General features: G+C 42.6%; 1 protein-coding gene across 1 annotated transcript; it reads right to left on the bottom strand.

Moving 5' to 3' along the window:
- Window positions 1-394: 394 nt before the first annotated feature.
- LSMEM1 (leucine rich single-pass membrane protein 1) lies at window positions 395-11,729 on the bottom strand. Its single transcript, XM_065884275.1, has 4 exons — window positions 11,362-11,729; window positions 7,180-7,311; window positions 4,725-4,853; window positions 395-975 (listed from the first exon to the last, which is right to left on the bottom strand). The coding sequence occupies exons 2-4, from the start codon at window positions 7,304-7,306 to the stop codon at window positions 845-847; spliced, it is 387 nt and encodes a 128-aa protein (XP_065740347.1). The 5' UTR covers window positions 7,307-7,311; window positions 11,362-11,729; the 3' UTR covers window positions 395-844.
- Between the last annotated feature and the right edge of the window lie 1,753 nt (window positions 11,730-13,482).

Genomic DNA, 13,482 nt, shown 5'->3' with positions numbered 1-13,482 from the left:
ACCTTTTGTGCTAAAACAAGGCAGGCTCCAAATATTCCAAATATATGGTTTCCCACTGTAGTTTAATAAAGGCTACAAACCTATCAGATTTCCTCACAATTAATCAGCAGCGTACTGAAGGATTTTTTTCCCATCAGAAACAAAGTCAAAAAGCTTATATATCTACACATAACTATACATCTCCTTTGTTCCTCACTTGAATGTAAGCTTCTCTGGAGTATGGTGGTTTGTACAAAGCAGCAGCTCAATAAACATTAGTTGAATAAATAGGGCTCTCTCTTTTGACCCCACCCTACCATAGGCACATAACTACTATTAGCAAGTACCAGTAGGCAACTAGCTTGGAGGTCGCCCACCCCCTGTCACTGGAGAAATGAGTCAAAGTGTAATCACCTGAGCAGAATCTATTTTATTGTAAAGAGTTATCACCTGATTCCCTTGACTACAAATAATTCAATGAATTCCTTAGGCTTTCGTGGGAGTTCATAAAGTTACATGAGGTGCCATGAAATTTACTGGCCACAGTGAACTTATTCTGGTGCCAAAGCTCCTTTCGTAAAAGAAGCTGTACATACAGAGCCAAATTCCCGTTCTTGTTTCCTGTTGGTTCTCTTCCATGCTAGCCACCTTCAACCCCATGAAAGCTGAAGGACCCTACCACAAAACCAGCCCCCTTCTGGCGGCTGTCCCCAGCCCCCCTTGCCTTGGAGCTGCTCCCATCCCTGTAGTGGAAAGTTGGCCTTTTGTTGCCTGCAGATATGCCCTTGGTCGGTTCTTAACCCTGTACCCTCCCAGGACAGCGAGAAGCTCAGGTGTTAGCAGTTGCTCTTGGAAGATCATTCCTTTAGTTCTGTTCAGAGTCCAGTTGGTTGAGTCGCTTTACAATGATGCTGTTGATTTTCTTAAGATCATCTATGTCCCTTCCCTCAGCTGCTAGTCTTCTTGACACATCTTCCATCTTGTTGCCAGTTTGAACTTTAAAATGAAAAACAGACAGTGTTACACTGGTTTCCAGTGTGTTCCATTGGGACTCATCAGAGCCCCGTTGGGGTGCTTGGCTTGAGAGCTGAGAGGCCCTCTTGGCAAATCCCCTGCTCCAGTATCCCACGCAGCCCAGAAGCCCAGAAGAGAAATTGACGAAGACTGAAGTTACCTATCAAGTGAATTATTTTTACGACCTCTTGGTGAAAGACTTGACTACCTTTGGCAGACTCCACACAGATTTTCGCTAAGAAGGACTTTGCTGTGAGCAACCAAAGGAAACCACCAGTGTCTGATTATCCCCACAGAAGTGACTGTTATGTTGTCTCCGTTTGAGACCCATTCTCAGAAAAGGGTTTTCACTCCACATGTGGGAGGTGGGATATCTTGGGTTCCAGACTACTTTGATATACACAGCTCTCCTGGCTCTAAATTACCAGCCCATAATGAATGTATAATAATTCCCCTCAGACCACCCTGAGAGCAGAGAGTCCATATTTCCAAAATAAATAGAACCCCTGGTTATTGAGTAGGTCAGGGAATGGAGTACTCTGAGGTCTGCTTATGAGTTAAAATTTCCAAGAAAAGCAGCACAAAATCAGTATTTAATACATGAGCTCCTTATCATTTCCATTGCAGGCAAGTTTTTTCCAAGATATCTTTGAGGAACTAATGATGGTGGTAACTTGCTACTGGGTTTAGCCAAAAACTAACGTGGGAAAGTGTTAGAGCCTCACCTTCCAGGCTTGGGACAAAATGTTGCCCAGAAGCTGCCTTTCCCTCGTATCTGAAAAATTATGTTGGATGAATTATGGTCCAAGACATGACAGAAAGGTTTTAATTGAGCTTTGATGCAGAGCCAGGCAGAGATACCACTTGCTTCTGGAGAAAAGTGTGAAACAAATAAATCCATAGCATGTGACATACTTCCCCTCTTGGGAACCTTCTACGTTAGTCAAACACAGAAGGAAGTAGCAGCCATATTGGACTAAGGCTGTTCCGCAATACAGTGGTTCCAAGTTAAATTCCAAAAGAGAAAAAGGTTTCTATATGCAAAACCATTAGAGAAAAATCATGCCTGACCTGCCTTTTGGAAATTCACAAGAAGTAAAATAAAATACCTTAAGTATTACTAACCCAGCAATTCTCAAACTCATTTGACCATAGAACCCTTTTTTAAATTAAGGCAATACTTAATCACATCCCACATATCTACATTGCTTGGCCACTGGAAACTGCTACAGAGGCAGGTAGGCACCCACAGTAACCTATCCTTGCTGTCCGTTATTCCTCTTTAGGACAGAGATTGTGACAAAAACACAAGGCCCAACAGTTTATTCAAGGTAATCAGTATAAAATAGCCTTATTTCTCTTGCATAAAAATGTCAGGGTTATAAAGAATATAAGTTCTTACACTTCAGTTAAAATGACACAAATTTGCACTGAACCCCACTGACAGCAAAAAGGTTTCCTTGTTAAAGATGCGCACAGGCCAAGTCCATTTATAGCTGCCTGTGCCAACTCTGGTCTTAGGTTGGGTTAAGGTTTATCTGAAAACCACAGGAAGCCTTTATTATTACTTCAACACAGGCAGTGGAGGGCCAGTGAGGTCTGCAGGCAGACAGCTCAGGGTATGAATCCCAGTTCTGCTTCTGACTAGCTGGATAAATGTGGAGAGTTAAACTCTCTGGGCCTTAGTCTTTCATCGGTAAAATAGAAATATTAGACACTACCTTGAAGGGTAGAGTAAGGACTTAAGATAATGAAATTAATGTGTCTAGCAAAGAGTAATTGTCCAATAAAAAGACTCTTCTTTATTCACATTTTCTTTTTTTTTTCTAAGATTTTTTTGATGTGGACCATTTTTTTTAAAGTCTTTATTGAATTTGTTACAATATTGCTTCTGTTTATGTTTTGGTTTTTTGGCGGCAAGACATGTGGGATCTTAGCTCCCCGACCAGGGATCAAACCCACACGCCCTGCATTGGAAGGCAAAGTCTTAACCACTGGACCGCCAGGGAAGTCCCTTCTTTCTGTTTCTTGATATGACGTTGCCCTCAATATAAAACACTAGAAGCAAACATAAAATAAATCTTATTCATACAACGGGGTGTAATATGGTGATAAAGTGAATGGTCTTTGACGTCAGGCAGGGGTGTCTCTGAGCCCTGATTAGGCACCATTGTCTGTTGGCCTTGGGCATATTAATTAATCTCTCTAAGCTTCAGTTTCAGCATTGATAAAACCAAAATAACAATAGGTCCTACACCATAGGGTTGTTATGAGGTGGTGAGCAAACAGACATAAATGCTTAGCACAGTGCCTGGGACAGAGTGGGCACCCAATACATAACATTTTTAATTATCATTGCCCTAAATCTTACTACTTATTTTCCCACAAAAAACAGCAGTCCCTTTGGATTGCTCCCAAGTCGGTAGGCATACCTAAAATTTCTCAATAGTTTAACTGAGTCATTTCCCAGGCAGGTGAGGCAGGATGATATTTGGAGCACCAACTTATGTGGTATAACATTTCAGAAGAGTAATCCGTGTGCTCTTTCCTGCAGGTTCAGGGCCAACCCTCCTCCAAAGAATAATCACATGCAAGGGCACCACTATTGTAAGGAGAGTTCACACTGTAGCTTCTAAGTGCAAAAGGGCATCAGCAGGGTGACAAAAAAGCAATTAAACATCACCGCTTCGCACCAGCTCTGAAACCTATACCAGGAAAAGACTTTTAAGCTGGAAGGGAGACGAAGTTTGGGGGAGGAAAAGGGGTTAGAAGCTGTAAGAGTCATGCCCTCTGCCCACTTCCCATCACCACCACTGCTACCTCCACTGATCCTGAATGAATCTGAAATAGAGGCATTTCAGAGCCATGGGATCCACTGCTCATTTAGGAGTTCTGAAGGCTACAAGGCCTGCAGGGCAGAAGAAATGACAGTGTGGTGGATCCAGGCAAAAGGGTATAAAGCGTGACTCCTTCTCTCAGGCTCCATCCACTCTAAGAGGGGTGGGAGGGAACTGAAGTAACCCCAGATGGTTGTCTGCAGGGGACAGCTCAGGGAGGATGCTGGTGGGCTTTCCTGAAAGGGCAACGTGCCTCAGGATGGACAGCACCCCTCCCCGACCTGAGGCAGAGATGAGAGTGGCACCGAGACCTCAGGGGATCTCTTGGCTGAGGGGCTGTGTGGGAAAGCCTGGGTCACCACTCAAGGGCGGACATGCAGGGCCCAGGCCAAGGGCAGGCAGGACGCCAGCCTGGGTGGTGTCAGACAGGAGCAGTCTCCTCCCAGCCCAGCACTGCCTCTGGGCCCTGGCACAAGCCCAGTTAGTGCTTCTAATGGATTTCAGGGAAGCCAGGGAACCTGGAAGAGGGGGTGAACCTGACTGTGACTGAAAATTATAGACCTGAGTTCATGGAGAACCCATGTGTTGGCTGAAGAAAACCCCAAGTTAGCTAGAATAAGCTGCCTACCATTGGCAGCTAGGGACTCCAGATGAGAAATTAAAGCATTATAGAAACATTGAATGTCCATGTTTGCGAACTCCTGGCACTGAGGGCTTATGTGTGCCCCAGCGACCCGGCCCAGAGCAGCAGGTACCCTAGGCATTCATGCCCCCTCAGCCTTCAGCGGCAGCACTGACTGCCAGGAAGCACTGCCTCGTTACCAGAGCAAAGCTAAACAACCAGCTATAAAGTAAGTGCACAGCAGTGATGAAAAGTGTGTCGATGGTACTCACCTATCAGAAATATCACAAAGGAAACCAGTGCCAGGCTGACAATCAGCACGATGATCAGCCCCACCAAAAACAGACTGTGGTTTCCATTTCCTGAGTTAGTGCCGACGTCCGGGATTTTCTCCTCTAGAGCTAATGTGAAAAAAACAACAACAAAGACAAAAACTCCTCAGCATTAAAAGAGAGAGAGAGAGAGAGATGTAAGGGATATGCCCATTTTCCCTCTGATCACTCTGGAAAGAGACTTATGTTTGAGGAATGTCTTTGGATCGGGTGCTCTTTGAGAATTTTTCACCTTCTTCTATATCAGTATCCAAAGAACAAGTCAGGTCAAGCTATCTCTTCAGCCCCTATTTGGAAAATTCTTTGAAGATCATGTTAACACTGATGTAGCCGGACTTGGATTTTTCTTTTGCTTGGGGGAGGGTGGTGGTGGGTGGTGGGCAGGGAATAAAGAAGTTAAGGGTTCAGAGTGATGGAGGCTCTATTACCCTTTTCCCAAAGTGAGCCAAGAATAAAACACAGCTGGCTGTGGGCCACTTACTCTGGGTGAAAGGCTGAACACTCTGAGATATCTCCCAGAAAACTTTATTTCCTATAAAAATAACCAGTTATGGGCTTCCCTGGTGGCGCAGCGGTTGAGGGTCCGCCTGCCGATGCAGGGGACACGGGTTCGTGCCCCGGTCCGGGGAGATCCCACATGCCTCAGAGCGGCTGGGCCTGTGAGCCTGCACGTCCGGAGCCTGTGCTCTGCAACGGGAGAGGCCACAACAGTGAGAGGCCCGCATACCGCAAAAAAAAATAAATAAATTTTTAAAAAATTTAAAAAATAACCAGTTATGCTTATATCCATTTAAACAACAACATCAAAATGACCCTGATGTGATTTGGTTTCTAAAAGCTGTTTCCAGGATGGACATGCTCTGGAAGCAAGGTTCTCTTAAATGTTTTACCGTTGAACTGAAAATGCAACCATGCTTATAAAACAGCTTGGTTCACCCAAACCATGAATTGTCTGCATTTGGTCACTGTTTTGTAAGGCCTATTTGCCTAATAACACCCAAATTAAATTGAAAAAGAAATACAGAAACTTGCGGTAATGGAGATCCTTGAATTGCCTTCTGTAATCCCTCCTACTTTGTATCAGTCCCACACCCTCTGCTACTTGATTATGGAGAGGTGGGGGCTTAGGTCCTGTGCTTTATAGGGACATCCTGTGTCACACCCTCCAGGGCTTTTCCTTCCTAATCATAGCCACGGCATAAGCTGACACCCAAACACCTGCATTTATTGAGACCGACTGCAGTAAAAACAGATGAAAACCTGAACAAATTAAAATGAAGAGAAAAACAAGAATTCAAAAAGGATTTAGGGGGCTTCCCTGGTGGCGCAGTGGTTAAGAATCCGCCTGCCAATGCAGAGGACACGGGTTCGAGCCCTGGTCCGGGAAGATCCCACATGCCACGGAGCAACTAAGCCCATGCACCACAACTACTGAACCTGCGCTCTAGAGCCCGTGAGCCACAACTACTGAGCCTGCATGCCACAACTACTGAAGCCCGCGCACCTAGAGCCCATGATCCCCAACAAGAGAAGCCACTGCAAGGAGAAGCCCATGAACTGCAATGAAGAGCCCCCGCTCGCCGCAACTAGAGAAAGCCCACGTGCAGCAACGAAGACCCAATGCAGCCAAAAAATAATAATAAATAAAAATAAATAAAATTTAAAAGGATTTAGAAGGGGAATAATGGACATAAAATTGGGACAGTAAGAGTTTCAAGTGCATGTGAAACAAACAGCAAGTGGGCATTTATCACCAGTGTTGGAATGTCAGCGTTTAAGCTAGAAAAGATGGGGCTCAGAATAACCTGATAGAACTCATTTATAATATTTAGGGGACAAGATACACATGTAGTATTTAGTATTCAGCAGCTTTTTATTTTGTGTTCCCCCTCCTCTTTCTAATGCTTTGAGGCAATCTGTAATCTAAAAAAATGAAGCTGACATTTTTGCCCAACAAAATCTTAATGATTTTTTTTAAAACTAGATAAACGTGTGGAACAATCCGCTACAAAGTAAGACCTCTCTAGGAAAGTGGGCACCCTCGGTGACCTGGCTGTGGTCACTAGAAGGCACAAAAGCGGCCAAGAGGGATGAGTAAGCCTCATCTCAGCAGCCTCCACCGCTTTCCAGGGAGAGAAACTCCACAGGGAACTTCTTAGAACTTTTAAAGACAAGAGTTCAAATCTTGCTTAACAGCCAAGAAAGCCCACAAGCCTGGCAAGTATTCAGAGAACAAAAGCAAAAATTGCCTAATACTAAACAGCATCTCTAACGCGGAGGCTTCCTAATGCCCACCCCGCCCCCAGCCCACGACCACAGGTCCAGCTCAGCATTCGCTATTTTTAGGTGGCCAAGAAGCCCGGACGGGCGGCCAAGCCTGGGAAGGCACACATACGGAACAGATGCTGCGATCCGGCAGGACAGAGGTTTAGTTTGTTTAAGTCATTTATGGAATCCACAACATAAAGCTTTCTATCTTCAGGAATGCCGCCAGAGCCGGTGTCCTGGGAAGAAGGATTCATTGTCCCTGGAAGAAAACACTGCTGTTAAACACGAGAGGCGGGGCTGGGGAGCCGGCCTTCAAATGGATCACAGCCCACAGGAAGTTGGGCTGGCATGTGAAGACCCACCCACACATACTACTGCCAAATGAAGGGCTAGAAAAGTTTAGCTGTTCCTTTTAGGGACAATATTGAAACTCTTCTTTTTGCTTTGCTTGCCTGGAAGCTCAGAGTCAAGTGTGTGTCCCAATTTTAATGCTTTAATACCCTGCTTATCTGCACTTGCTCTTTCTTCCTGCTCAGATTTCTCAATTCTGTCTATATTTACCCTGGGCCTCTTTTAATTTTTTGTAATTGATTTTTTTTTTTTTTTTTTTTTTTTCAGTATGTGGGTCTCTCACTGTTGTGGCCTCTCCCGTTGCAGAGCACAGGCTCCAGACGCGCAGGCTCAGCGGCCATGGCTCACAGGCCCAGCCTCTCCACGGCATGTGGGATCTTCCCGGACCGGGGCACGAACCCGCATCCCCTGCATCGGCAGGTGGACTCTCAACCACTGCACCACCAGGGAAGCCTTGTAATTGATTTTTGAATGTTTCTCTTTATTACACTGTTCGTATTCTGGCGAGACTTCTCAAATCCCTTGTGCAAGAAGACAATGTATAAACACATAAAAAGATAAAATTAAGCTAGGCAGCCTGTGGCCATAAAAATTCTGAGAAGAAGAAGAAAATGTTACTGTGAACCATTCTAATTGATGAGGCTTTAATACAAAACTATACTTTTTATATTCTCCCTCAATATGGTATAGGAGTCCCCACCTTAAAGGTATCCTTTAGTCATTACAGACTGGCTCTGAGACCTCAAGACAAAAATCTTAGCAAACTGAGTACGGAGATGAATACTGCAGCTGTTGGAGGCTAAACTTCAGGACCTCTCAGGTCTCTTCCTTCTGTGTTTCCTTAGAGTGCGGTCACTTACGTAATAAGTAATTCTAAAATTGTGGTTTACATTGAAGATAATATTCTCTAATGATAGCACAAGTTCAAGCTACACTGAAAAATCTGAATGGATTAAAAAGTTCTATTTTAAGATGTCTCTCTAGCACAGAGAACCTGTGACCTTTTAATTATGTGAAAAGAAGGTTCTAGGAAGACAAATTCTGATTGTTATCAAAGCTTTCTTCTTCACAGTTATCTCTTTTCATAAAATGAGTCTAATAATGGATGTGGGATTTTTTTGATCAGGAAAGGATTTTAGACATGCTCTCATCTAGTCCCCATCCTTTCCACAAATGAGAAAATTGACGCTCAGAAGGTAAATGCCCAAGATCATACATTAGCTAGTTGCTGGGCTGGAAGGAGGCCTCACACTTCAGAGTTCACTGCCCCTTCCCTTGTGTTACCTTTCTTCTCCACACCCTTCCCGAATCCTTTGTCAAGACTCAGCTCAAACCTCACCTCCATTAAGAATCAACCCATCTTTTCCTTGTGCCCTTGCTGGATACTGTACATTCTTCTATCAGAACATCTGTTCTATTTTATCGCATTTATTTGCCTACATCTTTGATTTCCCCAATTGACTGAACACTCCATAGGGTAATCTCCAATCCTATTCTTCAAATGCCCAGTGCCAAGTTTAGAAGCCAGTGGTTTATGTTAAGTTGGAACACCTAAAATATTTTATTTAGGATTTAAATCTCACTATTTCCAAAAGAATTTGAGGCAGTTAATAATAAGTACACTAACATAAAACTGAGGTTAAGAATCCTCGTGTCATATCTATCTGGACTTTAGTAAAAGCAACGCAGAAAACTTCACGTCTGCCTATATGTGGCAACACACTATTGACTTCCTCTTAACATTTTAAAATTTTCCTTTAATGCCCAGCTACAGAATGAAGGCAAATATGATTAGAGTTAGGAGAAACCGAATTCAGGAAAAAAAAGATGAACACCTATAGAAGATCTGAAAAAAAAATAGTATCAGCCATTTACTAAACAGATTAAACTGAACACTAAAATATTAAGACCGAACAATTTCCCAGTAATAACTAAAAACCTACTAGTACTTGTAAAAACAAAGTTCCCCCAGAACCCTAGCTAAGAAACACAGTGAGCTCGAAAAGCCATGAACTAGTTAGATTTTTTTTCAAAGTAAAAATCTAAAAGGGTGTTTCAGTTATGCTGAAATTTTAATTAACAAGAACACCTAACTCCCTGAATATTTTAGGTAAGATACTACCGAAGCACTTTAGATATAGATATTACTGAATTCCAAATATACTTCATGGATCATTCCTAAGGGAATGACTTTAAGTGACAAAAAAAAAAAGTAACAGCATATAGAACAGAGGGGCCTTAGAGATCAATCAAATCTCATCCTTTTACAGATAAAACCAAAAGTGTTGACTGATGCATGGTCACAGATTCCTATTGTTTTAAAAATGTTTTATATTTTATCCTCTCTTTATATATTATCCCAAACACTAATATCTGATGAGGCATAAAGGTTGTGTCCCATCATAGGATCATCGTTCCAGACACAGCATCTATTTTAGGCTTGGTGGCTGACACATGGTTCATTTTTGGATCTCTGACTTGACATCCTTGAGCCTTAGCTTCCCCTCTAGGGATGTAATTACTATTGCTTAAGTCTCATACTGAGGCTTGAATCAGTGTTTACAAAGTAGAGGACTAGCTAGAAAATCATAGCTACAAAAACTGACTTAAGAGCTGCACGACTAATAAAATCTCCAAACTACTGGCCTTGCTGCTGACTCAAAAGGTGATTCAACGCGACATCAAACCCAGAAGCACTAACATAACAACTTAGAGTGAACTCTGAAGTGCTCTGAATGGAAATCTCTTCATTTGAGTAAAGTCACAATGTAAATAGATGCTATTTCAATGCATTTTTAATTAAATGCAACATGCAAATGAAAAATAAAGAGCCACGAGAAAAAACTGAGTTGAGTGTGGTTCACGGACGCCAAGAGCCTGCAAATGACCCTGTGAGTAAATGGATACAGGATCACATGGCCCTCAAGCCAGGACCCATAGCTGTTTGACACCCAGTTGTTGCTATCTTTGCATCTCCACATGAGAGCATCTGGGAACAACCAGCAGTGCTGGAGCAGCCAGAGTGTTACTAAATTCTGCATTGCACTAACTTGACCCTCCTTCTTGACTGCGGTGTGCAAATTTGCTCATTAAGATTGACCAACCAAAGTAGCATCCTTTTCATGGAACCCTTTCTAATACCTTGAGCTGAAACATGTAAGTAATTTTATTTTCCTCCAGTTTAGATCAATGCTAACAACTGATTCTTTTTCTCATTTAAGAATTCTTTGACTACCTACTAATAAATACTGACCAATATCATCGTCTATGAAAATTTGCTTTGCTCTTTACTTTTTACCATAGGTGCTTGGTATCAAACCAGAGAAATAACTCAAACCAGCACTGCTTGCCACAAAATAAAAATTGTTATAATAGGATTTAATTCAAAGCTAATAGGAAGCTTTATTGAGCAAGTCATGGTAATTTGTTCTATAATTCCAGTTCAGAGTCAGTGCCTCTTCACATCCAGGAAGTAATTTTAAAAATCAAGTCTAAATCATCTGTATCAAAAGTTAAAAAAGCAGAGTAGGGCTTCCCTGCTGGTGCAGTGGTTAAGAATCCGCCTGCCAATGCAGGGGACACGGGTTCGAGCCCTGGTCCTGGAAGATCCTACATGCCACGGAGCAACTAAGCCTGTGGGCCACAACTACTGAGCTTGCGCTCTAGAGCCTGCAAGCCACAACTACTGAGCCTGCGTGCCCCAACTACTGAAGCCCGTGTGCCTAGAGCCCGTGCTCCACAACAAGAGAAGCCACCGCAATAAGGAGCCTGTACACTGCAACGAACAGTAGCCCCCACTCACCACAACCAGAGAAAAGCCCGCGCACAGCAATGAAGACCCAATGCAGCCAAAGATAAAGTAAATTAAAAAAAAAAAAAAGCACATGCAACAAAAAACATCCCAGCCTCAAGAATCATAATTCAGTCTCAGTAGAGTAATAGCATGCAAATTACTTACAAAAATGTGAGCTTTGACTGCTAGGTTACCAGGAAAAAACAAATTATTCAGAAGCAACTATAATGACTTTCTAGAAATTCTGTAGCTCTTTCTTTGCCTCCCTTCAGCACACGGTGCTCTTATAAGGCCCATAAACCCCAGCATGAAACTGCTGGTCTATATTTAGTGTTAACTTAGCCAAGCAGTGTAAGATTCCAAATAGTGACTTTTTTTCACAGTGCCTAAGGTTTTTAGTAAATATAGTACTGGGACTATGCTTTAAAAAGAAAAAAACCACCATGCCTTGATTTAAATGGTAACTGATGAGGTTCTGATTGGACTGAGATTTACGTCCTTATTTGGCAGATGTGTAAACTGACACAGTTCCTGCACTTCTGCCAGGAGGTGCTCTCATATATAAATATCGGGTAGCAGGCTGGAGCTGCCACTCTGACAACTAACTTGCACAGGACTCCAGTCAACAGGAAAAGAATAAGGCTGACCGTCTAACCAGGATGAGGGCAGATCAGAGGACGCCTAGGGCTTGCAGTAGCTACAGAAGCGGACTGTGCGTGGGAGATTGCATGGCTACAGACCCAGTGCCCCCACTGCTGGCAGTGGAGGCACTTTATCTCATCAACTTTCTTTCCTTTTCAAAGGCTTTATTCTGTGAGTTTTTAATGCATCCTCCTTTCTCAGGAATGTCAGCCTCTGACGTGGTTCCCTCTCACACATGCCAAGGACCATCTGCCCTCTGGGGTACATAAAAGCAGCACAGTGAGGAGTAGACTATACCACAAGCCTACCCCCCTGACTATCTGAGCAGGATACTGAGGGTTAAGTGGTAAACAGATATATAACCCTTTATAATCCTACCCTCCATTGCCATTGCTAGACAGACATTAATTCATCCTTGAGACATATTGCATGTCAATTAGAAAATGTTTGCTCCACAGAATTCCTTTTACGTCTGTATTCAGTATGGACCTCACTCTCCTTTTGGAGGAAAAGAGTGTCATCTTTCAAAGCTTCATCTATACCTGAGGACCAGTTCATGAAGAAAGACAATGTAACTAGTAACTTTTTCTTAGAAGCATATATTAAAATCTATACCAAATTTCTTGGAAAATGAGAATGTTAGCTATTATTTTAATTATCATATTCAGCTTTAATCTCCCAACTACCTCATCTGTTTTAAACCATCTATTCTTTGAAAAAACAATAGGATGGCCTCATTTTGAACATTGACTGTTTTTCTCTCTCCTGTAAACCTAACCCTTGAAGTATCAGTCACCTCCACTCCGCCTCAAAGGTGAGGAAAATGGAGACTAAGCAACTCCTCCTGCCAAAGTCTGAATTCGACCCTATTTTACACCAGTGAGGGGGATGAGATTTTTTTATGGCTTATGAGCCGTTAGACTTCTGGAGAACCAGTGAAGAACAAAACAAGACAACCTACCTCATTTTATCTACTCTGTATCTGAAAGGCCACATCCAGAAGTTTTGAGTCACAAAAAGAAAATAGGTATTCTCACATGAACTGTTCAACCTGGGGATATTTTCAAGTATTTCTTGCTTTTTCTTTCAAATATTATATCTCATTCCCAGGAAATTAAAACATGTTACCAAAGACTTGAGTCAAAGATACCAGTTGGTTCAAAATTAATGACTGAACCTCGAAGAACTTACTAGGCAGGGACCATTTTAAATTCCTTTAAGCCAGCAAGATTAACCAAGAATCAAGGAATGAATTGGTCTCTCATATACCATTTTACTGCCCTGAAGAAAACTCAAGCATTCTTTCACATTGAATCTCCAGTTATCCTGTCTAGCAACTACCCATCAATTTGACAAAAAAAGGCACCCGTCTATAAATTTAATATACAAATTAACACTTGCTTCTATCTTCTTCCTCCTAAAATCCCAGTAAAAAGGCAGAATAAAAATTATAAAACCACACGTATAAAAATAGGAGGAAACAACACTGAGCAGGATTTCAACAAATGTATCAAACATGGGAAGGAGAGAGTGGTTGGTACCTGCCTTAGCAGACCTCCGGAGGACCATCACTGCTGAGTGAGGTGACAGACCCTGCAGAATTCAGGCAGGCTCAGGAACTGGAGGCAAAAGTGAAGTATGGAG

This window comes from Phocoena phocoena, chromosome 9, assembly GCF_963924675.1.
Source record: "Phocoena phocoena chromosome 9, mPhoPho1.1, whole genome shotgun sequence".
Lineage (NCBI taxonomy): Eukaryota > Metazoa > Chordata > Mammalia > Artiodactyla > Phocoenidae > Phocoena > Phocoena phocoena.
Note: the sequence above shows the minus strand (reverse complement) of the source record. Positions and strands in the feature narration are given on the sequence as shown.